General features: G+C 41.7%; 1 protein-coding gene, 1 long non-coding RNA gene and 1 pseudogene across 3 annotated transcripts; 2 read left to right on the top strand and 1 right to left on the bottom strand.

Moving 5' to 3' along the window:
- Positions 1–1,165: 1,165 nt before the first annotated feature.
- Positions 1,166–21,539, top strand: LOC110488350 (DLA class I histocompatibility antigen, A9/A9 alpha chain-like; annotated as a pseudogene). Its single transcript, XR_016493727.1, has 5 exons — positions 1,166–1,311; positions 5,448–5,712; positions 20,368–20,605; positions 20,839–21,153; positions 21,251–21,539. The product of XR_016493727.1 is annotated as a DLA class I histocompatibility antigen, A9/A9 alpha chain-like (transcript).
- LOC149970274 (uncharacterized) lies at positions 8,693–15,491 on the top strand. The gene is made up of 2 exons (XR_016493729.1): positions 8,693–9,024; positions 12,552–15,491. It is a non-coding gene; the product is annotated as an uncharacterized LOC149970274 (long non-coding RNA).
- A 2,390-nt stretch (positions 21,540–23,929) lies between the features above and the next one.
- psmb8a (proteasome 20S subunit beta 8A) lies at positions 23,930–26,802 on the bottom strand. Its single transcript, XM_021560568.3, has 6 exons — positions 26,295–26,802; positions 25,856–25,997; positions 25,375–25,486; positions 24,816–24,945; positions 24,414–24,618; positions 23,930–24,111 (listed from the first exon to the last, which is right to left on the bottom strand). The coding sequence occupies exons 1-6, from the start codon at positions 26,418–26,420 to the stop codon at positions 24,023–24,025; spliced, it is 804 nt and encodes a 267-aa protein (XP_021416243.2). The 5' UTR covers positions 26,421–26,802; the 3' UTR covers positions 23,930–24,022.
- Between the last annotated feature and the right edge of the window lie 249 nt (positions 26,803–27,051).

Below are 27,051 nucleotides of genomic sequence, written 5' to 3'. Positions count from 1 at the left end.
CTGCCCTTTCCCACCTGGACAAAAGGAACACCTATGTGAGATTGTTGTTCATTGACTACGGCTCAGCACTAATCTAAGGACCCTGGGACTAAACACCTCTCTCTGCAACTGGATCATGGACTTCCTGAAGGTCCGTCTCCATGTGGTAAGGGTAGGCAACAACACATATGCCACGCTGATCCTCAACACCGGGGCCTCTCAGGGGTGAGTGCTTAGTCCCCTCCTGTACTCCCTGTTCACCCACGACTGCATGGCCAAGCACGACTCCAAAACCATCAATAAGTTTGCTGACGACACAACAGTGGTAGGCCTGATCATCAACAACGATGAGACAGCCTATAGTGAGGAGGTCAGAGACCTGGCAGTGTGGTGCCAAGACAACAACCTCTCCCTCAATGTGAGCAAGACAAAGGAGGTGATCGTGGACTATGGGAAAAGGTGGTCCGAACAGGCCCCCATTAACATCGACGGGGCTGTAGTGGAGCGGGTCGAGAGTTTCAAGTTCCTTGGTGTCCACATCACCAACAAACTATCATGGTCCAAACACACAAAGACAGTTTTTTTACCTTAGTTTCTCACTACATTTCAACCCGAACGCGCTCTCTGAAGACACATTATTGAAGACAAATTATATTGAGTTGCAATAAACCATCAAAGTTAAGTGAAAATATCTAGGCCTCCCCAACCCCAGGCACAATGAGAACACGATTTTGACTGACTACACACAACTTACTTTCAAAAAAGCAATACCATAAAAGTATTTTACAAATTGAAAATGAATCTTGATATGTAATATTAGGTTTATGTTAGGTTTATGTACTCTTGTTCGTATATTTTAGTTTTTTTGTATTTGTTGTGTTCATAATAAAATAATAATTAAAAATTAAAAATTAAACATACTTTCAGTTTCGTAAGTCAACTGCTGCTTAATATCTAAGCCCCCAACCCCAGGCACAATAAGAACACTGTTTCGGTCCTAATGGTTGACTGACTACACACAACTTACTTTCAGTTTCGTAAATCAACCTTTGCTGCTTAGTTCCACCCGTATTCTAATGATGCTTGAGCTGGCTAAAATCTCATAGGCTCAAAAACGATATAGAGCTCATTTAAAAGGGTTGCGAAATATCTGTCATCTCGTTTGTGTCTTATTGGTCAGGAGAGTGAGGTTGTTAGAGAGAACCTTCATATAAACAGGCATGGGAGAGAACACATAGGCCAACTTCAGGACTGACGACGGTCAACATGAAGGGTTCTGTCTTGCTGGTGCTGGGAATAGGACTTTTTCATACAACATCTGCTGGTCAGTCAGTAGAAAGTTATGAGATTTGACAAAAATATGACTTTTTCCCGTTTATGTAGGTAATCTATTTAAGGCCTATGCTTAATTAAATGGACACTACGGGATTTTGGCAATTACGTCCTATATATGCAACCTCGGAGCCAGATGAAGTCGTGGATATAATGTTTATGTGTGTCTCCGTATGCAGTTTGAAGGATGTTGCTAACTGGCGTTAGCGCAATGACTGGAAGTCTATGGAAGTATATGGCAAAACGCTAGTTAATATTGGCTCGCAAAACTACCTCTAGCTTCATTCGTACTGGATGCAGATACATAATGGTATCCATGAGTTCATCTGCCTCTGGGGAAGTATATAAAACATCATTGCCAGAATCCCGAAGTAATTCTATGTGCCTATGTATTTACCTGTTATTGTTACTTTAAGTTATTATACTTTTAGACCCTGCAAGCTTTTTCTTCAAAATCAATGACAAAATTTAGATGTTCTGCACAATACAATTTATGCAGACTAGAGCCACACGGTGCTGAGGAGGTGGCAGCCCTGACAGTGGGCACACACACACAGGTAATCAACGTTGTTTCCACGTAATTTCAGTTAAATGATGTAAAACGTGGAATAGACGTTGAATTGAAGTCTTTTCCCAGGGGGGAGGCAGTAGCATTTACATTGAAATAAACTGATATGACTCACAATGATGCATAGTTTTAGAAAGCATGTTGACCAAGGAATAGTCTAGGTTTATATTTTAAATTCCTAGAATAACACATTTTATTAATGGATTTATGCAATAAAATAAAATACAAATTAAAAATAAAATGTCTCTTTAGGCGTTTTGGAATATTCAAAATCATATTGTTTGTTTCACTACGGGCCTCTTTGTTGATAGTGTTGAATTTAGTTGTGCATAGCAATATGTTTTTGTAGTCCTGTACTAGAATTCACTGGAATGTACAAACCTGAAGATTTGCTGTCTTTTAGTTACAAGGTTCTCCCTGTCTTGCCTAGCTAGTAGTACCTCGATATAACAATTGCCACACCTACCTGATCAGAGATGATAGTGGGTTGGTACTCGAAAAAGTTGAAGTCGTAATAGACATGGCTTGGGAATGTGTACTGTAATTACAATCTTTTTAAGTTACAGCATGTTCAATTTCAGTTCCAATGGTTTTGTGATGGTGAAGATGTAGGCTATTATGAAGTACATCAATTTGGCTTGCAAGAAAAAAAGTTTGCCATGTTATTTTGAAGTAACATCCTCAAGGTGAACTCTTGGAAGTGCTTGCACAAAGGATAGTAACATCTCATCCTGTGTTCTTGGAATCTCAAGGTGGCAGTATAATATGAGAAACAAATGTATTGCCTATCAAATCATATTTTATTTGTCACACGCGCCATATTCAGCAGGTGTAGACATTACCATCAAATACTTACGAGCCCTTTACCAACGATGCAGAATTAGATACGATTTAAAAATAATAATAATACAAGTTAGATAAGAAAATGTTGAATAATAACACAAGAGCAATAAAATACGCAAGAATGAGGCTATATACAGGGAGTACCAGTACCATATCAATGTACAGGATCAGTACGAGGTAGTTGAGGTAGATATGTATATATAGGCAGGGTAAAGTGACTAGTCATCAAGATGGATAATCATAAGAGTAAGAAAAAAATAACTGAGTAGCAGCAACAGCGTATATAATTGTTATGGGATTTTGATCAATAATGACTAAACGAGGTATACTGCACTATAACTGGCAAGAATTCTACCCTGTCTTTCTGGTAGTTTTAAATAATGTTTGTCCATTAGGAAGGGGTTTTGTGGCATGGACCTAGGAAGAAAGGAATGTATGTGGAGATAAGAGAGGACAGGGAGGGCTCCTCCAGAGTTATGGTGTCTGGGGGAGCCTAGAACGGTCAGTTGAGGGGTTATAAACTGTGGTTAGACTCATGTGAAAATCCATGTTTGTGTGTATGTATGTGCGTAGTTTAGAAATTATATAAGAAGGACTGTAATTGTGAAAACTTTGGAGATCTCGCCAATAAATTGGGACCTGATCAATTGTGAGCTGGGAATTCTGTCTGTTTTATTTAACACCAGAACTTTACAAACTCTGGGTATCAGACCGATAAATATAATTGGAGATAATGAAAACTGATTAAATAATTACTTGACAATAATGAGCATGAAAGACTGTGTGTCAGACATGTGCAGATAACTTTTACTTTTCAAATACTCAAGGTAGTCAAATATAGTTTATATAGAGTTTAAACAAAAATGCAACTATTTTCTTTGATATTCAAATAAAGGTCTCAGAAAACCAAATAATATTTTAAAGTATTTTGAATATAAAAATATTTATTTGTATTTTTATAGCTGCCAAATATTTGATGAAGAACCAAAACCTACAATCAGTTAGTTGAGTTAGTGTAAATGTAACAGTATAGCTTCGGTCCCTCTCCTAGTCCCTACCTGAGCTCGAACCAGGGACCATCTGCACACAGCCACCCTCGAAGAATCATTACCCATCGCTCCACAAAAGCCACGGCCCTTGCAGAGCAAAGGGGAACAACTACTTCAAGGTCTCAGAGCGAGTGATGTCACCAATTGAAACGCTATTACCGCGCACCCCGCTTACTAGCTAGCCATTTCACATCGGTTACATAAATATATAATCAATAGCACTTTGTTTGGAGGGCTCTCAGATATTAATCTTAATATAGACTATAGCCTAGAATTAAATACATGAGGAACATGGAATCACCTCAATGTTAGAGTGGGTGGACCACTTTTGCAGCTTCAAAATTACTAACAAATATATTTTCATAATGAGTGTGACATAAGGTAATCCAGTAACACTTGACATCAAGATCTTATACATGTGTAGTAACTTTGATTAATAGCAACGTTGTTACATAAGACTTTGGAAATTACTTTATAATTGCATAATAATTGAGTTAGGAACAGTCGCTACAGTCGCTATTCCTCTTGTGTACAGTAGTTAAAAACGTTCAGCATATTGCTATGCAATTAAAATGCAACTACCAAAGTATTCTGTAACAACAGGCTACTAGAATGCTAACAGTAACAAAATATGGCTATTAGGCTAAATGTTGAAGGATACTAAATATCCCAAAACTGCCTTCTTGAATCAACTACAGTCAAGTTAGATGAACAATTATGTTAGCTTGTATTCTGAGTAAATTATCCATTTAAAGATGGTATAGTGTGTGTTTGAAACAAGAACACTTGTGCTCAGATGAACAATGAGGTTCAAAGTTGTTTTAGCCAATTTGCTGTTTGCATTTGGCTTTGAATTACGCTTCATTTTTTTCAGGGATCATAAAATGTATTGCAGCTTTCAAGCTTTTCAGTGGCATGTTGAAAGAGTCATGCAGTAGTTGAGTATTACAACTTATTTATACGTATCTGTACAAAATATAATTGGTTTGACTTGATTAATTACACCTGGGGCAATGGACTTGGATATTTACAAAATGTTCAGATAGAAATGTATTGTGTAGGGGCCTCCCGGGTGGCGCAGTGGTCTAGGGCCACCAGAGACTCATGACTTGTTCAGAATTCAACATGTACATTTTTGTATATATATATATATATATATCATTTTTTTTTCTTCTTTTTTTTAGAATTTTACCCCTTTTTCTCCCCAATTTCGTGGTATCCAATTGTTGTAGTAGCTACTATCTTGTCTCATTGCTACAACTCCCGTACGGGCTCGGGAGAGACGAAGGCTGAATGTCATGCGTCCTCCGATACACAACCCAACCAGCCGTACTGCTTCTTAACACAGCGCACATCCAACCCGGAAGTTAGCCGCACCAATGTGTCGGAGGCTACACCGTGCAACTGGCAACCTTGGCTAGCGCGCACTGCGCCCGGCCCGCCACAGGAGTCGCTGGTGCGCGATGAGACAAGGAGATCCCTACCGACCAATCCCTCCCTAACCCGGACGACGCTAGGCCAATTATGCGTCGCCCCACGGACCTCCCGGTCGCGGCCGGTTACGACAGAGCCTGGGCGCGAACCCAGGGACTCTGATGGCACAGCTGGCGCTGCAGTACAGCGCCCTTAACCACTGCGCCACCCGGGAGGCCAACATGTACTTTTTCCCCCCTTAGTGACTGACACACTCCCTGAAGTATTTCTACACCGCATCGTCTGGAGTTACCAACTTCCCAGAGTTTGTGGTTGTGGGGATGGTGGATGGTGTTCAGATGGTTCACTATGACAGCAACAGCCAAAGAGCGGTGTCCAAACAGGACTGGATGAACAAGCAGACAGACACACAGTACTGGGAGCAGAACACAGGGATTTTATTGGGCTCCCAGAGGACTTTCAAAGCCGGCGTCGATACTCTAAAGCAGCGTTTTAACCAAAGTGGAGGTACGTCCTTCATCTTTACCTCATCTGATCAGTTGTGTTTGTATAAACACATAATCAGTTGTGTTTGTTAAAATCCCTTATTCTAGGAGACAAGAATTCATCAGGATTAGAGACTATATACCTAGAATCTAGAATATCAGGGATGTACAGATCTGCCCCTCCTTTCTGTTTCCTTCACACACTTACCACACAGCATCATTAGCTGACTTCAGTATTAAAAAGCCTCTAACATGGACTCCTTTGTTTCTCTGCTTATGTTTACTGTATGTATGGTCCCACTCCCGGACACCAGCACAGCATTTATTTTAAAACTGTTTTAAGTGTGTGAAGGACAGATGACTATGATCAAACCACTACTGTAAATGGAATCAAACTATAATCATCTTTATGGACGTATAGAATGTCATTGTTAAGGTCAGTCTCCAACTCCCTGAAAGACAGGTTGGTGAATGTCAGATCTCTGCTTGGAATACATGTGTAAGTTAAATTTGTCAGTCAATACATCAGTCAGTCCCTCCAGTCTGCTCTGTGGAGCTTTCATGCTGTGTGTGTGCATGTGTTATCCACACTGCTGGTGCTGTGTGCTCCCCCTCTGTCCCCCACAGTAGAGCTGTAGTTTCCTCAGCCTCTCTGAGTGTCTCTCTGTAGAGAGAAGCAAAACATGATGATGATAGTCATGATGATAGTGATGATGATAGTAAGGATGTTAGCCATGATGTTAGCCATGGTGTAGCCATGATGTTAGCCATGGTGTTAGCCATGGTGTTAGCCATGGTGTTAGTCATGTAGTCATGATGTTAGCAATAGCGATGATGTTAGCGATGATGTTAGTCATGATGATAGTGATGATGATAGTCAGGATGATAGTCATGATGATTGCAATGATAACTGGTCATGTTGATAGTGATGTTAGTCATGATGTTAGCGATGATGAGAGTGATGATGATTGTCATGATGATAGTCATGATGTTAGTCATGATGTTAGTGAAAGCGATGATGTTAGCGATGATGTTAGTCATGATGTTAGTCATGATGTTAGTCATGATGATAGCGATGATGATTGCGATGATAGTGATGATGTTAGTCATGATGTGAGTGATGATGAGAGTGATCATGATGATAGCGATGATGTTAGTCATGATGTTAGTCATGATGATAGCGATGATGATAGCGATGATAAATGGTCATGATGTTAGTCAGGATGTTAGTGATAGTGATGATGTTAGTCATGATGTTAGTCATGATGTTAGCAATGATGATAGCGATGATGTTAATCATGATGATAGTCATGATAATAGTCATGATGTTAGCAATGATGAGAGTAATGATGAGAGTGATGATGAGAATGATGATGATAGCAATGATAAATGGTCATGATGATAGTGATGATGATAGCGATGATGAGAGCGATGATGATAGCCATGATGATAGCCATGATGATAGTGATGATGATAAGTCATGATGATAGTCATGATGATAGTCATGATGTTAGCGATGATGAGAGTGATGATGATAGCAATGATAAATGGTCATGATGATAGTGATGATGTTAGCGATGATGAGAGTGATGATGATAGCGATGATGTTAATGATGATGATAGCCATGATGATAGTCATGATGATAGTCATGATGATAGCGATGATGATAGCGATTATGATAGCGATTATGATGTTAGTCATGATGTTAGTCATGATGTTAGTCATGATGATAGTCATGATGTTAGCGATGATAAGAGTGATGATGTTAGCGATGATGGTAGCGATGATTGTAGTGATGATGTTGTGTCTTTGGTCTTCTCTGCTCTAATGGACCAAAGCTCCCAGTGACTCCCTGTGGACTCTGCTGCTGGAGCTGATCAGGTCTCTCAGGGGAACTCTCTTCTAGGGCTGACCCCATTTAGTCGATTGTTTGGTTGATAGGCTGTTGGTCGACCGAGATTTCTTTAGTCGAGCAGTTACAAATTGTTTAGTTTTTTCCATTGTGCACAAGCCAACTGTTTGATTGGCTGATGGACTGTTCATCATCCAATGGATTAGTCTATCAAAGACATGCAACTGAAATTGTATATGTTTATATTGTCTAAGAATAATAGTGCAACACTAATATTGTAATATTTTATAATATGTGCTTTCTCCCGTGTTGGATAGCGGTCACTTTGCGCGGTTCTGTAACATGCACGTCGCATGCACGTGACCAATAGGACCTGACCTTTAGCCCGTCATAAGAGTTGAGTGTTTAGGGTAGAGGTCGACCGATTACGATTTTTTGATACCTATTATTGGAGGACCAAAAAAGCCGATACCGATTAATCGGCTGATTTTTTTATTTCTTTATTTATTTGTAATGACAATTGTGACAATTACAGCAATACTGAATGAACACTTGTTTTAATTTCATATAACACATCAATAAAATCAATTTAACCTCAAATAAATAATGAAACATGTTCAATTTGGTTTAAAAAATGCAAAAACAAAGTGTTGGAGAAGAAAGTAAAAGTGCAATATGTGCCATGTAAAAAAGCTAACTTTTAAGTTCCTTGCTCAGAACATGAGAACATATGAAAGTTGGTGGTTCCTTTTAACATGAGACTTCAGTATTCCAAGGTGTAATAACATATTAAAACATGTAATGACGCATTCACTGACTGTTGTCTGCCTTGGCTTAACCATGCAATTTTGGCTTGTACTCTGTGTTATACATTCCCCATCTCTCTGTTTCTCAATATACTAACTGCACGGGAAACCCCCACCAGGGTGGCGGAATAAGATAAACACACTGAAAACTCATAAATATACACACACTCAAAACCCTTTGGGATGGGCTCCAAAGACAAAGAACTCTGTCGAGAACCAATGGGATACTGACACCAGGCTGGAGAGGACTGTCTATCACCTACGAACAACCTACCAGGAGCCAGGACTACCAGAATCTACCTACGTCATTTCAATGTATAAATGAACTGCACAAATATGTTGTAGGTCTCTTCTTCTTCCGAAAGCTCCCTAAGAGTTGGACGAATAGGAGCCGTGCAGCACGTTTTGACAGATATCATTACGCTTGAATAAACGGCCTTTAATATACCGTATCCGCCTTGTCCAGAGTCTCATCTTGGTCTCGTTTCTCCAATAACTAATCATTAACAAATTGGTAGCCAGAGGATGGTTGAAACCCATGCATTCGGTCCATAGACTTGATGAGAGAAAAGACAAGTTGACGACAGATTCTAGAAGGACGGGCGACCTGTCTACAGGAGCCATCGGGGATTCAACTCGCCTCAGGAAACTGATCAAAGAGCTCGACACTATAAGGTAAGCAGAACCTGTTTAATCGAAATCTGCATATTATATTATAGTCAGTATCCAAATTATGACCAGGAGTACTGAGAGCGTGAGTATGAATTCAAATAGTCCAGCAACAGTTGATATGTAAATCGGCTGGGTGTAATGGTGAGGAATTGGAGGACAGAATGTGATGTGATATATTGTTTAAAATAAGGATTTGATAACAGAATTTGATGGAATGTGATGCACTGTTTTAATCGGGTCCATATAGTCTGGCAATTTTCGATGTGGCAATCGTTTAGGTGTTACGGTGAGGGATTCAATAACTCAGTGAAATGAAATATGAATGAGATGATGAAATGTTTTGTTAATTGATCGAGACGTATATTTAAGACTGGAACTAGTGGAGTAGGCATCCCACTAGGAGCATCAGTTAATAAGCTAAACAATTGGACTAGGAGTGAAGGAATTAAACCTGATCTCTCCAGATTAATGTCACTGATTCACCGTTCCATGAGACCGAGTGATACTGACCACCGGCTCTAAATTTGACCGCCGAGTCAAAAGTTTGGGTGGGGTTGTGCGGCCGCCGTGCCGTGTAACGAATTGATTTCTGTTCTCTTTGTGCTGTTGGGGTTGCCTAGAATTAATTTGACAAATATTATAGAAGGCATCTGAATGCATTGTCATTGACCCAAAAGTAGGCGTTTGGGACACTAACATTTCGCCAGGCAGTAGAAATGTGTGAAGCTGTAAAATTACTCCAATAAAATACCCTAGACGCATAATTATCTCGCGAATATCCCTTTTCGATATTACAGTACAGTAATTCTACAAAACTCTGTGTGCACGAGGGTGAGACACGAGAGATAAGTCTGTGTTGGCACCAGGGATACATCGCTGGTTTCGACCAAGTGACGGGCTAAGTGCACATAGTTGCTGAGGGCCATAGTGCAATATCTTGTTAGCACATTTAGTTGTTTTTTTAATTGTTTTACATAATTTTTTATCGGACCCAGACATAGTGAATCGTCAATATGGCCTCAATTACCGTTCCCAAACTCAAATTCAATGAATATTTAGATCAGAGAATACAGGAAAGGGCAGGAGGAAAACAGGAGTATAAATCAATAAAGAAGATATGGGGGGAAATTAGGCTGAGATGGACCCAGGCAGGTTACATTAGTGGAGTTGCCCCGTCAAGGGAACAACTCAACGCTATGGAAAGAGAATTAGAGGAGGCAGTCAGGCACGGGAAAGAGAGTGAGGCAGAAAGGAATAGCAGCCATTTTTTCAAGAAGAAAGGAACGAAGGAGAGAGCTGAGGCTGAGCTGAGAATAGGGACATGGGCAATAGAGGAGACAAAAAGGACACGCCCACAAAAGAAACCTGATATGATGGGGGTGCTTGCTGGGGCCTCAGATAACGTCAGAGAAGGCACAATCAACAACCAGAACACACCACCGCCCACCGTGACCACCCCATCGGCCCCGCTCTCTCTATACCCGCCACTGCCACAGGAAGAGAAGACTGAAGTGCCACCTCCCTATTCACAAAATCCATTTGCGCACCTCCCACACAACCCATTTAAAACCCACACCACACCAGCAGCCATACAGGCCCCGGTCTTTATGGTGCAGGGAGGACAGCTAAAAGGGAACATGACTGTGGGGATTCAAGAAGGCCACCTCGTCTGTGAAGAAAGGCCCGATTGCTCAAGCCCCACAGCTTTACAAGGCCCAGGTGGGTCCCTGCCGAACTACCCACAAGGAAGGGAAGGTGGATCACAAATGGGCCTCCTAAAGAGAGAAGGCCACGATCTTATTCAGTTCTCCTCTACTCCAAACACAGACAATTAGCTGAAATCATAGGCTTGACACAAGCACTGAAAGGAGCAGGAAGGGGCCTACCAACTTCCCCTACGCCCAGCAGCTGATCCACGCTTCGTTGAGTACCAGCCTTGGAAGACCGCTTTGATGGGACAGATGCCCAGCCTACATGGAGGAGCCTTTACATGGCTACACCAACTGCAATGAAAACACTACTAGCCAAAGCCATGAACACAGGATGAGGAGGAGGAAGAAGAGGACCCCCTCCTCTACAATACAACCACCCAGGACCCAGCCACATGCAGCAGCAACAGCAAGATTACAACCAACCACAGTTTCAAGGTATAGCAGGGAACACCATGCCCTGGCCATAAAAGATGCCCACACTGTCTGAAACCCAAGAAGTGTACTGGCTAAAATGCCTACCCACAGGGCCTGCCACCCCTCACATCCAGTTTAAGTTCAACCAACTGAAAGCTCAAATCTACACTCTGCACCCATATAAGACTCCCCAAGCTGAGAGCCATTGCACACTCAATGCAACAGAAACTGATGACTGCCTCTACACTGCAGACTGGGACGAAGACATGATGCACCTGACCCCACCTATCAGGTGTTGTACCATTGTGTGTGGCCCAGAGGGGGTGGCAGCACCGGTCATCCTACGATCAAGGAACCTCCATGCACCCCTGGCCTGGACGGCTGAAGCATCAACAGCCATAGCACTCCTGACAACAGATCTATCAGCGGCAGCAGCTCTGACTGCACCTGACTACAAGAACAAGTTCCATTTGGATGTTTCTGAAAGAGAAGGATTCACCTCATCCGTCCTATTCCAGAAACAAGAGGGGGAGAGAAGGGTCTTGATGTACTACTCTTCCAAACTTGCTCTTCCAGATACGTTGCTGCAGTAGCAAAAGCTATTGAAAAAACAGCTCACCTCGTGATGTCACCCTTCAATCAGCCATCATCCCTCAACCAGCATCGGCCCAATTATCTGAAATCATCGGATTGACGCAGGCCCTCATCAGAGGAAAAGGAAAGACTGTGAATATCTATAGAGACTCAGCCTATGCCCATGAAGCAGTCCACACTGATGGACCCAGAACTTTTATGAGAAGCACATGGCCCCACACACGAAGGCAGACTAAAGACCCTCCAAAAGGCCTCGCATATCTGGTGGCACCCTCACATAAAAAATATGACTGACTTATTTCATGGCGATGATTTATTTTGTGATGAATGCAATGTTTGTGACAGACACAACCCAAAGAAACCATATCGAACACCAATGGGCTCATACCCATTACCTAATGCATGATTTCAGGATATTAGCATAGATTACACTGACATGGGGACGAATAAGGTGGTTAATGGGAAACAATACCTATTAGTGATGGTGGATAGGTTTTCCAAATGGGTAGAGGCAATTCCAGTGGCGGGGGAGGATACGAGGTCAGTTATAGGCCACAATCCCAAGGTCTCATGGAACGCGCAAGTCAAACGTATGTGCCGGGTCGAAGTTGAAATGGGTCGAAGCCCTGCCCCTGGCGTTGATGGCCATGAGAGCCTCACCAGGGTCAGGCGCCCATCTCTCTCCTCATGAGATAATGACTGGTAGAGTCATGCCTGGCCCACCAAGGGAGGGAGGTCATATGCCCGCCCTTGATGTGCAATAAATTGTAATGTCTAATTATGTGAAAAAACTGACGGTTCTCTCCGCAGCACTCTCTACCCAGGTTCACAAGGTCCAGGAGGGGGAGCTGCCGGGGGACACGCCACCACTGAAGGTAAAAGTTGGAGACTGGGTAAGGGTAAAGGTCCACAAGAGAAAGTGGCTGGAACCCAGGTGGACTGGTCCGTACGAAGTGAAGGAGGTTACTTCACACTCAGTCCAGGTCAATGATAAATTGGGCGCACCTTGGCACCACCTCACACATTGTACACCAGCTCCAACCCCTTCCCGCACACTGACAGAAGTCAGAACCGACCTAAGTGGTCTACATTCGGCCCCAAATCTTGCACCTCCTTAGTCAGGGAAAATGGGAGGTTCAGCCCCATATTCACTGACTAAGTCACACCGTACTCCTTGGGAACGGTTGGGGATCTCCGGATCCCTGTTTGTTATTTTTCTTCTCATGGGAGGAGTCACTGTATGTACACTCACATGGCTTATAGACCAACGCACTACAGATTCACACTCTGAATTCTACTCTGCCAGGTGAAACTAACTCTCTCTCTTTTCCCTCTTATCTACCACAAGACCATACCGTCTCTAGGCGTGAGGTGGGGGTCACTAAGTGTACCCCCCAGGAGTTGAAGAGCACCACCTTGTGTTTGTCTTTCAATGCCACCACCACAGTTTACCTGCCTTGGGGCCTTTTGGGTCATGCACAAAATAGTTTGGGGCTACCTGCCTGGACCTATTCCAGTTTTAACTGGTATATAACCAAAGGGGGATATGGTGAGTGGTCTTGGAAAAACCTGGTGGCGGAAACAGGGCATGACTGGTCCAGCTATTCCAAGGGACGGGTTGTTCTTGCCTGGCGCAAACGGCTTACATTTTCACGCACTGGTTTTCAACTAAAGCTGATTGTACGACCTGGGACCACTATGGGTTGTCAGGTTTTTACGTTGGCCCCATATGTAGATACCAACAGGGCTGAAGTCCATTTCACACTATATATCTGCGTTACGCCACAACCACAGCCTACTTCTGTGACGGTGCGTGACGATATGGCAAAGCCACATACCCTACCCCAGCACAGGGATGGGTGGGGTTCTGCTGTTTTAGTGGTCACCACCTCTACCCCGGATGAGAACATTCGGGTTGCTACAGGTATCTCAGGTTTGTCTAACAATTGGTTATTATTGACCGAACAAGCAGCCAATACAACCCCCACTAGTTGCGTAGTTTGCATGGGTGCCCGACCATTGCTCCGCATTGTCCCGGCTACTGTCGAGATCGGATGTTTAATGCCCCTTATGGACAAAGACAATCCGACTGGTAATTGCTCCTTGTGGGATGCAGTTTACCCTGTTGTCTCCGCTACGGACAGGGCACCAGTATTTTCCTCTGATGTTGCCAGGGCGAATTCTCCTGTATTAACATGACAGGAGGTATACTACAGTTAGGGTTACTCCCTGTTGGTTGGTGTACAAATACTATCGTAGTAGTTGGTGGTTTTAAGCCAGTGATCAGGGCTGACATCTGGTGGTGGTGTGGGGGACCTCTGCTTTTTGACAGACCTCCCAATAAGGCTACGGGTACTTGTGCGCTTGTAACACTTCTGCTGCCTATCTCTGTTTACCCTATAGGTGTGGGTGATTTGGTGACCCGGATACAGGCTGTGGACCCACAGTTTCTGCCTACCAGAACCAAGCGGGAAGCAGCCCTGACTGTTAGGGATCCCACGTATATTGATGCTATAGGTGTTCCTAGGGGGGTCCCTGATGAGTACAAGCTGGTGGACCAGGTCGCCGCAGGTTTTGAATCATCTCTCTGCTGGTGGTGCACTGTGAATAAAAATGTTGACCGCATTAACTATATACATTACAATGTCCAAAAATTAGGTAACTGGACTCAATAAGGTTTTGAGGCCGTACACGGTCAACTGGCGGCTACCTCCCTTATGGCTTTTCAAAATCGCATTGCCGTTGACATGTTGCTGGCTGAGAAGGGTGGGATATGTTTTATGTTTGGGGAGCAATGTTGCACATTTATCCCCAATAACAAAGCCTCTGATGGCAGTCTCACTGTTGCGTTAGAAGGACTACGTACCCTGAATGGTAAAATGAAATCCCACTCTGGGGTTGATACCAGCACGTGGGACTCCTGGATGGATGCATTTGGTAAATATAAGGTCCTGGTCTCTTCTATTCTGGTCTCTATCTCTGTGTTTGTTGCAATATTAACTCTCTGTGGCTGTTGTTGCATCCCATGTGCCCGCTCCCTGCTTTCTCGAGTTATTACTTCTGCTATTGCACCAAATAATGACCCTGCACTGATGTTCCCCCTCCTACAACAGGAGGATCCTCTGGTGGAGTTTGAGACATGCACATATGAGTAGTTTTCACGTCTCTTTGGAGACGTGAAGAGGGGGACTACAAATTTCCTAAATTTCCTGTTCTATTTTTCTTACTTTTAGTTTTTGTCACGTCTAATAGATGTGAAGAGCGGGATTTGTAATAACATATTAAAACATGTAATGACGCATTCACTGACTGTTGTCTGCCTTGGCTTAACCATGCAATTTTGGCTTGTACTCTGTGTTATACATTCCCCATCTCTCTGTTTCTCAATATACTAACTGCACGGGAAACCCCCACCAGGGTGGCGGAATAAGATAAACACACTGAAAACTCATAAATATACACACACTCAAAACCCTTTGGGATGGGCTCCAAAGACAAAGAACTCTGTCGAGAACCAATGGGATACTGACACCAGGCTGGAGAGGACTGTCTATCACCTACGAACAACCTACCAGGAGCCAGGACTACCAGAATCTACCTACGTCATTTCAATGTATAAATGAACTGCACAAATATGTTGTAGGTCTCTTCTTCTTCCGAAAGCTCCCTAAGAGTTGGACGAATAGGAGCCGTGCAGCACGTTTTGACAGATATCATTACGCTTGAATAAACGGCCTTTAATATACCGTATCCGCCTTGTCCAGAGTCTCATCTTGGTCTCGTTTCTCCAATAACTAATCATTAACAAATGTAAGAGGTTGTAGTTAATATAGTATTTATAGGACTATCTCTTTCTATACCATTTGTATTTCATATACCTTTGACTGTTGGATGTTCTTATGGCACCTTAGTATTGCCAGTGTAACAGTATAGCTTCCGTCCCTCTCCTCCCCCCTACCTGGGTTCGAACCAGGAACACATCGACAACAGCCACACTCGAAGCAGCGTTACCCATCACTCCACAAAAGCCGCGGCCCTTGCAGAGCAAGGGGAATAACTACTAATCTCAGAGCGAGTGACGTTTGAAATGCTATTAGCGCACACCCAGCTAACTAGATTGCCATTTCACATCGGTTACACCAGCCATTAGGCTGATAGGCTTGAAGTCATAAACAGCGCTGTGCTTGCGAAGAGCTGCTGGCAAAAGTGCTGTTTGAATGAATGCTTACGAGCCTGCTGCTGTTTACCATCGCTCAGTCAGACTGCTCTATCAAATCAGACTTGATTATAACATAACACACATTAATATGGTCGAATCCGGAAACTATCATTTCGAAAACAAAACGTTTATTACAGAACAGTTCGGTATTTTATCTAACGGGTGGCATCCCTTAATCTAAATATTCTTGTTACATTGCACAACCTTCAATGTTATGTCATAATTACGTAAAATTCTGGCAAATTAGTTCGCAATGAGCCAGGCTGCCCAAACTGTTATATACCATGACTCCATATACCATGACTCTGCGTGCAGTGAACGCAAGATAATTTACACAATTTCACCTGGTTAATATTGCCTGCTAACCTGGATTTATTTTAGCTAAATATGCAGGTTTACAAATATATACTTCTGTGTATTGATTTTAAGAAAGGCATGGGTGTTTATGGTTAGGTACAGTCGTCCAACGATTGTGCTTTTTTCGTAAATGCGCTTTTGTTAAATCATCTCATGTGTAGTTATAACTAGTGATTATGATTGATTGATTGTTTTTTATGCGATAAGTTTAATGCTAGCTAGCAACTTACCTTGGCTTCTACTGCATTCGCATAACAGGCAGGCTCCTCGTGGAGTAGAATGTAATCAGGTGGTTACGAGCATTGGACTAGTTAACTGTAAGGTTGCAAGATTGGATCCCCCGAGCTGACAAGGTGAAAATCTGTCGTTCTGCCCCTGAACAAGGCAGTTAACCCACCGTTCCTAGGCCGTCATTGAAAATAAGAATGTGTTCTTAACTGACTTGCCTAGTTAAATAAAGATTAAATAAAGGTGTAAAAAAAAAAAACGGCGCCCAAAAATACAGATTTCTGATTGTTATGAAAACTGGAAATCGGCCCTAATTAATCGGCCATTCCAATTAATCGGTTGACCTCTATTTTAGGGAATGTTTATCATATACAGATGAAGGATTTCAGTAACAACTTTTCAGTCAGAGAAACAAGTAGAAACTAAATGGCTGTAATTAGGTTGCAGCTTCAGCACCATGGACAGCGTGATAAACACTTGCTGTGTTGTGGTGCCTGTTTGCTGCAGCAGGGAGGAGAGGAGACAACGTACGCCAGTCACAGGCACTCACTGTCATTTATTTAACACAGCGTGGCCATCTGACTCCCTCTTGAGTCATTTATTTGTCTTAATTATTTCATCAAACAGTGTGTTTAAAGCATCAAACCACTCTCGTCGACCAAGATTGTTTTTGTCAGGGACAGCCCAACTCTCTAGACACTCACACACACACACCTGTCACCTTCAGGATCTGGGGGTCACACACACATAGCTCCAGCAGGCTCACATTATTGAGAGATAATCTTCCTCATGTTAGTCTCCATCTCTCTCCTGTTGTTTCTGACTGAACAGAGGATCCTCTCTCACTTCCTCTATTTATCTCTGACATCATCACTAGAGGACAGTCTTCATTTATCAACAGTGTTTTATTCATTTACACACCTCACTGAACTACAGTTCTACACAACATCCATTTGTTAGAATAACACTAGTGTACTGAACACAATGTGTATCTTCAACACAGTAGATAGAACCAAGCCAATATCAGCTGGTGTAGAATAGATCCACACACTCTGAGTGAAGCAGAGGAGTAGAACATGATAGTGATGATGATAGTGATGATGTGTCTTTGGTCTTCTCTGCTCTAATGGATCAAAGCTCCCAATGATTCCCTGTGGGCTCTGCTGTTGGAGCGGATCAGGGCTGTGGTCGTCATGAAATTTTGTCAGCCGGTGATTGTCAAGCACGTAACACGGTAATTGACCGTTAATTAACATAAACACGCTTAGCATCTCCTGGCTTCCACACAGACTACAAGTCACTGATGCAGACCTTTGGAACGTTTACATTTTAAAACGTCTAATAAATCCATGTAATATAGCCTACACCTTCACAATAAATCCATTATTTATTTTAGTCATGTCTAAAGAAACATGATATGAAGAAAAAGTAGTCTATTTCAGAAGAACAGAATAGCATACGCTGAGTTGTCCTTATGTTAGGTCCTGATGTGGCTATGCTATATGGCTGTGGGCTCCACTAGTTCATTTAGCAGACAAGATTTGCTTAGAATTCCGTGGCATTATTTGATATTATTTTGTAGTATGAAGAATACAATTGAACATAGCTGAATAAAATAGAAAGGATATGGCTCTGACATGGCTCTCTCAGAAAGCTCAATTCTCATTAGCCAATACCCGTCACGTGATCGGGTCTTTCTCACAGGCTACAATTGAAGACAGACACATCGGGGACACAACTGCACGACACGCGTCCTTATCCAAAAGATATTGGAAGAACTGTCGTCATTTACATTTCTTCAACAAGATGAGTAGGCTTTCCAAACAGCAAAAGCACTAGCCTATGTCAATCTACTATCCTCCATAGTACAAACGTCGACCTCTTCTATTAAGTGCAAGAAATAAATATTCCAGACATAGTCTGGGACAGTTATGCAATAGATCCAAAACTAATACAACCATTAGCATAAAAAAAATGTTTAAGCAATGAGGCTGACTCAACAGATCAGAACGTTTAGCTTAAAACATTGATAAACTATTAGGCTATTTCTTCACATGATAAGCGCAGCAATGCGCACGGCAGCAGGCTAAAAGCAAAATGCAATCAATTAGTTGGAAAACACCATTATCAAAAGTGACTGCAAATGCAATTATACATGTAATGCTTTTATTATAAAGGTGCATTTTTATGGTAAAAATTATCTTCCCCAAACTTGAAACTCATGTGCTGCTTATGTATGCCAGTTAGGCTCTACACCCGTTGTAAAGCAGATTAATGTGCTTAATTTTAACATGTTATTTGGCCACTTTAGTTGTGATACAAACCTTAGCAAAACATATAGGCCTATAGGCTAGGCTACATGAGGTGTGCGACTATGATTTGAAAAAGGCGCAAAACAAAGGCGCGCTATTTCTTGCCTTTTTCTGGGCATCTTTCACAAGTGATAGTATATCATTCAAAAGTGATAGTATATCATTTACAAGTGATGGGCTAATATTGTCACCCATCACACTATTCTCGATTTAATAATGTCTTTACATATAGTAAATATGTGCGATATTTAGAATGGACCATTATCATGCACCTGTCTCAGAACAGGGACAGCGGGAAAAAAATACATGTCATCTATGCACTTAAATAGGGAATGGAGGATGCTTTCCCCCGTTGTTACATTCGTTGACAGACCAAGGTGCAGCGTGGTAGGCAATCATCTTACTTTTATTTAAAATGAACACCAAAAAGAAAGCAAAAAATACAAAAGGACCGTAAAGTTCTGTAGGCTATACAGCACCTAACAAAATCAAGATCCCACAAACTAAGGTGGAAAACAGGCTGCCTAAGTATGATCCCGTCTCAGAGACAACGATAAACAGCTGCCTCTGATTGGAACCGTACTAGGCCAACAAAGAAATAGAAACATAGATTTGCCCACCCAAATCACACCCTGACCTAACCAAATAGAGAATAAAAAAGGCTCTCTGAGGTCAGGGCGTGACACCTGTTGTTTATTTTCATGCCAGCCAGGTGAGCTATACTCCTGTTGTAAAGCAAAGCAATGTGCTTAATATTAGGAAAGCTGAGAAATAAATATAGTAGCCTAGCCTATAGAAAGCTGATGAGAACCTCTTTTTAATAGAGGCCACCACTCTGTTTAATTGCATAGCCTATAGAAATATTGAGCAACCTGAGCTCATGGGCTCTCATGAAGTGTTTGATTAGATTTCTTTCGATTACATTTGCATTGATGTCAGGGATTAGAGGGACAATAGAGTGCTGAGTACCAGGCAGTTAGCAAGTTTGGTAGGCAACTAATGACCAGCAGCAGCATCAGAGCTTGAAGAAGCCTAATTACCTTGATTAAACGGTCACGTGGAATTTGCCGGTGTGACACACTCACCTTTCACCCTCAGGATCTGGGACACACACTCACCTGTCACCCTCAGGATCTGGGACACACACACACACACACACAGGAAACGTTTTGTTCCTCAAGGTGTCATTCATTAAGATAACTAGTATTGTCTTTGTGAGTAACATTTTTGAGTTTTAGGTAGTCCTCAGGATCTGAGCACGGAAACCCCCTTTTTCCTTCAAAATGAACAAGTAAAATCAAAACATTGAGACGAACACAGACAGAGGCACATGGATCAGTTTCTTTATCATGTTAGGTTAGTGTGACCTGTAGTGATGTGACTCATCGCAGATCTGAAACACTCGCTAAGAGAAGACTTCTCCGGCAGGAAGGCAACCCCACATTACAGCCAGCTAACTATTAGAGTGTATTACAGTGTGAACTCATACATGCCTGTTTGTTCCCTCTAGGAGTTCACGTCCTCCAGCGGATGTATGGCTGTGAGCTGGATGATGACGGCAGATTTCCTCAGTCTGGACAAGAGCACTCGTACCTGGACTGCTGCCAACCAGAAAGCTGCCATCAGCTAGCTTAAGTGGGATGCAACTGGAGATAACGCAAACTATTGGAAGAATTATCTAGAAAACACATGCATTGAGTGGCTTAAGAAGTATGTCAACTACGGCAAAGACACTTTGGAAAGGAAAGGTACAGTATAATCACTTTGAACTTCTTCCTTTTAGCAGAACACAACTTGGGTAGTGTTGACAAATATGAAACATATCTCCCTTTCGTCATAAGCTGTCCATTACATACATGGTTGTAGAACTATGATATCGAAAAATATTTATGTGTACTCAGTATATATTAAAATGTACACTTCATCTGTCTCTTTGTCTCTCTCTCTTTATCGCTATCTTTCTCTCTCTCATTCTCTCCAGTCCCTCCCTCAGTGTCTCTGCTCCAGGAGACCCCCTCCTCTCCAGTGACCTGCCACGCTACAGGTTTCTACCCCAGTGGAGTCATGGTGTTCTGGCAGAAAGACGGACAAGGTCACCAGGAAGGTGTGGAGAATGGAGAGACTCTCCCCAACAATGATGGAACCTTCCAGAAAAGCACCCACCTAAAAGTGACGCCTGAGGAGTGGAAGAACAACAAGTATCAGTGTGTGGTTCAGGTCACTGGTATCAAGGAGGACTTCATCAAGGTTCTGACCGAGTCTGAGACCCAGCCCATCTGGAGAAGTAACAGCTGGGGTAAGAGGGAGATATACACTTAAATATACACTTTACCCAACCCTCCTACTGAATGTACCTCTAGAACTGTAGTCTGAATGCTCTGTTCTGATTACAGGTGTGAACACAATTGGCTCCGCCCCCATCATTGGAGTGGCTGTAGCTCTCCTGGTCGTTGTTGCTGTTGTTGTTGGGGTCGTCATGTGGAGGAAGAAGTAGAAGAAGAGCGAGAAAGGTGTGAGGAGAGAAAGACCTCTTTCTATTGTCATATGTAGGATACACTGTCATCTTAGACATTATCAGCTGTGATTTACTTTAGTTTAGAAGTAGTAGTCATAGTACTGGTTTACAAGTAATAGTATTGTACAGTGTAGTTAGTGATGGTAGAAGTATGTTTGATTTGATCTGATTCGTGTAAATAAAGTTACGTTGTCACCTAGGTTGTATGTGATGTCTGCAGTGGGAATACAGGATTCAGAATACTGTGAAACATGGTCTTCTATTGTAATATTCCAACAAATCTGAGTCACACACACTGTAAACACAGAATCCATATATAAAAAATATCTGCCTTTAGAAATATTCTTTGGTGATTTCCTTGAAACAGTTGTACTTTAATTTATTCCGTTTGCTTTTTAAAAGTTGTGCTGTAATTTTGTTGAATTATAAAATGAAAATGTTCCACTGTGATAGACATCTCAATCTTACAGGTAAATTAGAATCAATGGATGTAAAAATTCAAATGTAAATTATTATTCAAATAAAACATCAATTAGCTTGATTTTCCCCTAACTGAAGCCACCAAAACAATCACATTTTAAGAGATATTGCTGTAAACTGGAAAAACATTTTTCAATTTTGTTTGAATGTGTAGTGTAGCAGCACATGTTTTGGTGGTATAAGATACCGTAATTGTGTGATGTTATAACTTTGCTCACACTAACTTGTTTAATTGTATAACTATAATCCAGACCAGTCCGTCCACATGTTCCATTTGTAAATTTTTCTCTTTTCTCGAATGTGGCTTTATTTTTCTAGCTTTTTTTAAATTTAATGATACGTTTGATTTATGATGAGGCATAACACTTATTCACTACACATTCTGTAGAACTAAGTTGGTGAATAAGTGAACATGTATTTTATTGGAAGTGTAAATGTGATCCATTTAACAACCAGCCAAACAAGACCAATTAGAGACCAAATTCATTCATTCTGTAATAATGTTCTTACACCTTTCAATAAAGTCCACAGAATTGAAATGAAAGTGTCATACTGGGCCTTTTAATAATGTTTGCAGTAAGATATGTTCTAAACAGCAAAGGACTTGAAGTGGAACAAAAAAATTGTGCATATGGTATATGGGCTTAAGAAGAAGTAATATATATTTTGATGACCTCTATGAAAAAATGATGGGGTGACAGGTAGCCTGGCGGATAAGAGCGTTGGGCCAGTAACCAAAAGGTAAGTTGCTGGTTAGAATCCCACAGCCGACAAAGAGAAAAATCTGTCAACGTGCCCTGGAGCAAAGGCACAACCATAATTTATCATGTAAATCGTTCTGGATAAAAGTGTCTGATATGTAATTGTTTTAATAAAATGCTTCTTAGAAAGGGGGTCATCTCTACACTGTTTCTTTGAGTACCGGCACCTATTTCAGTCCAAGTCAAGCAATGGCTGTAAACGACAACGGGCATAAATAAATAGGTGCCGGTACTAGTTTGGGTGCGGTACTGTTGACGTTTAGGTGTAGGAGTTCTAAAATTATTTTGTAACAATATGATAGGCTTTTGAATAAAGGTAATTCTATACATTTTGTTGTCCTGTAAGAAAGATGTTTGAATGAAATGCTTCTTAAAAAAAGGGTGATAATCTCTGCAATGTCGTATGATAGAGACTAGAATAAAACAACATAAAACAGTATCTTTACTTAAATGGAGGTCCACAGCACTGCTGGTTTTCATTCTCTTCTAATCAGGGACTGATCAGTTATATGTATTGATCAACTGCCAGGGAGAACAGAGAAGCTGTATGAGTACTTCTGCCCTCTAGGGTTGACATGTATCATCTGGTGTTCACCAAGACCTGTTGCACAGAATCCTGCCTGGCAACAGATTATATCAATGTTGGTAGACTATTTTATGGAATGTAGTTTCTGTAAGAGATGTAATTCTCTTTTGAGAAAATGAACATAATATGTATGGGAGAAATAGGCTTCTTCAGGTTTTATGGCAAATTCATTGCATTCATTTAAAACTTCCTCTGATATCACAAACATTTTGGTTGTAGAATTGAATTTGTACAGTGAACTCCTATACTGAGGTGGACATTTACAGAATTATGCCAACCAAAAGATACCTGGGCAAACACATCCGACTGGTTTGGGACAAGTATTTGTGTTTCAGGAAACAGTTTGTTGGAAGCAGATACGCTAGACAAAACGATAAGGACTCTGAATTTTACTTCTTCCAACTGTCGGTTATGTTATTCGACTGTTTAGGAGGCTAAAACATTTGACTAAAACGCTTCAAGTCACAAAGTTGTCAAGTGTATTTCACAAGTCTCAACAGACTTTACAGAGAAATTTAAAATCAAGGTTTGTAGTATTGTATTAAACAATCCTACAAACATTTTCCAATGACTGGGACTGGTACATAACTAGTAGATTATCATACTGTACATTTGAATAGGACTGGTACATAACTGGTAGATTATCATACTGTACATTTGAATAGGAATGGTAACAGTTGCAGCAAGTTGTGACTGCATGTAAGACCTTCAGGTTAAACAATCCAGAGGATGCAGTTTGAAAACGGTCTTTATTTGGAGCAGTGCTGGGATCAGTTGATAGAGAACACAGTGTGTCTGTGTGGGTGTAGAAACTGATCTGGGATCAGAACATGCCCTTCCTATAACGGTGGATCAGTTCTGATACGTCCTCCTTACACACCTTTATCCAGCCGTCCTCCTGCATGTGGTACACTGGACAAACACAGACACACATAAATTAATTTGAAAGGTATTGTTTACATTTTATTTTCCTATGGATTCAGCATATGACTACTTTTTTAATATGGATAAATCCCTATGAGATTAGATTATAATTGCATATTTAGATCTAACCTCTTGAATGGAATTACAACAAACAAACAATATCTCAACATACAGCAAACTCAATCCTGCACCTATCTATGCTTCACATGGTCTCCCATGAACTGACTTAGTCAATTCATGTCAAATGAATCGTTATAGAATGAGTATAGGTTCCGAACAAGGTCACTCACGGTTGACCACTCCTCCAGAGTAGGCGTCTCTGTGCGTGGCGTGGGTGATGCCACGGCGGCCCAGCTCGTACGCCTCCTCTACCGTCATGTCCTCGCGGTAGCCGCTGTCCATCACTCCGTACGCATAGCTGCTACCACAACCAGTAGAGAACATACGACCAGAGAGACGTGTGGCGTTGTCATCCACGTAGTACAAACCAGGGCCCTGGACAGCAAGACACAAATAAATCAATACTCATCAACAGACATGTCAACTGGAGACACTCCAATGCTACTCAAACATCTTTGGGTAGCATCAGGATGAAAATGTCATCTATAAAATAAGGCTTTCAAATAAACACACGCACGCACAGACACACACATCCCACAGGCACACACAAACACACTCCTCCCTCCCTGTACCTTGTTGTCCCAGCCAACGATCATGCTGCCCATGGAGAGGCCCATGCCTCTGTATCCCAGCATCATGTTACACAGCAGCTTAGAGGCTGCAGACACTGAGATCCTCTGCTTGTTCCTCAGTTTGTACAGCCTGAGACACAAAGAGATGGTCAGTCACTGTATGAGACAAGGCAGTCAGAGTGCTAAAACACTGGTTTTCTTCCAGATACATTTTAACACCCCAGAGACATGAAGGCATTAATGTGGCTTGGAAGCATATCATTAACACCAATACAGGAGAGGGCTAGTCTAGATAAGCATTATGGCCAACACGTTAAGTAGATGGTAACTACAGAGTTACTGGTTGATATTGATATGGTTGTGCGGTGCTTACTTTATTTCCCATGTATTTGTTTTGAGTGTATGGAAATTACATTGATTGGTACATTTTCTCTTCAACCAACCCTCACTGGCCCTCCCCTTGTGCATAAGCCTAACAGACAGGCATCAATGATTGTGATATCAACACCGTGTAACTGTATAGCGGGACTCAATCCAACAGAGACAAGCTCTAACAGACCTGCACTCCTTGGCCAGCAGTCTCTCCCAGTACTGGCAGTCTGCAGCACTACCAGACATGGTCCCCAGCAGGTAAGGGTTGATCTCTATCACCTTGTTAGCCTCCTTCGACGCTGTAGGAAAAGACAAATGCACGGGAAAGGGGTTAGAGAATGATTGCTTTATGTTTGGTTATAGATCCCCGAGATCCATTCGGCATCTGACGTGTCGGACGTGTCTACGACTGCTGCTGGAACAAAAATCTAATGGACTCAAGGCTGATCACATCAACTTTCCAAGGTAAATCACATCAACATGGAGGATCTTACAATTACCACTTGTAGATGTTTTAGTACTCACAATACAGTAGGCAGTTATAGTAGTAACAGTAGAATGCTATTACTAGTTTCTTACTGTGTATAGGCACTGTATTCTCGGATGAACACAAGTGTATGAGAGAAACGAGAGACTAAAAACGAATCCCTATGGAATGTGATGTTTACCAATGTAGCTGCCAGCTGAGGCCCTGGAGTCCACAGCCACAATGACGCCATGGCGAAATTTGAAAGCCAGTGTAGTTGTTCCGTGATTCAGATCAATGGACACCCCACCTTCACGGCTGCATAACTTCAGGAACCCTGAAGGCTGGAGAGAAAGAGCACATTATAGAGGGGGACTGAGAAATAGATTGATCCAATTGTTTAAAAAATGTGAGACAGCAGCTCTGGTCAACATTTTGTCAGGTGGTATACATACGTGCGCGCGTATGTTTGTGCGTGCGTAAAAGTGTGCTTGAGGTGAAGTGTGAGTTTCCATTGAACCATGCTTTAGTAAGGTATAGTTCACTTCACATAGGACACATTAGATCATTTAGATCACCATATCATTGTCACAGGAGAAACAGAAACGAACTGCAGATTGAAAGACGCGTAAAATACTCACATCCACTCCAACTGGGACAGCAAATTCCTGATTCGGTCGGTCAACAAGATGCCCTACTCCTGTTCCAAGAATCTGCCCACGAAGTCCCGCGTGCGATTTATAACCACTTACGTCGAAAAGTGCCATAATGATTAAATCAAATATAAGAATGTACTGTATCTTAATAAAATTTGAAAGCGAAAATACAGCTTGACTTCGCTCTGACGCGTCAAGGAAATATATTTCCGAATCCAAACGAAACCGAAAGGGTTTTTAATATAAATTTTCATTCCTAATCGAAAAAGTAACCCAACTGTTGCTTATAATATGCGTACTCATTCCGAGTATTATTTGACAATAGCCTAACCACCCCTAATCATACGGATAAACAACTGTGAATAGTTATTAAGATTTGACGTGATTTTTCACAACAATATACAGTAAACTGACTGAAAACGTATCACACATTTGGCCAATCGCAGAGCATCATTTGTGGGTCGTCATCAGTAAATATGAAGACTTACCTGGTAGAGGTTTACCGTGCTGAAGGAATCACTCACAAAGAGTCACAGGGAGAGAACTACAATGAACAACAATATAAATACAACATGTAAAGTGCTCGTCCCATGTTTCATGAGCTGAAATAAAAGATACCAGAAATGTTCCACACGCACAAAAAAGCGTATTATTTCTCTCAAATGTTATGCACAAATTTGCTTGTTAGTGAGCATTTTATATTTTGTCAAGATAATCCATCCATCTGACAAGTGTGTGATAT

This window comes from Oncorhynchus mykiss, chromosome 30 (assembly GCF_057628025.1).
Source record: "Oncorhynchus mykiss isolate SJ-2025 chromosome 30, ASM5762802v1, whole genome shotgun sequence".
Lineage (NCBI taxonomy): Eukaryota > Metazoa > Chordata > Actinopteri > Salmoniformes > Salmonidae > Oncorhynchus > Oncorhynchus mykiss.
This window is presented reverse-complemented; position numbering and strand designations above follow the sequence as displayed.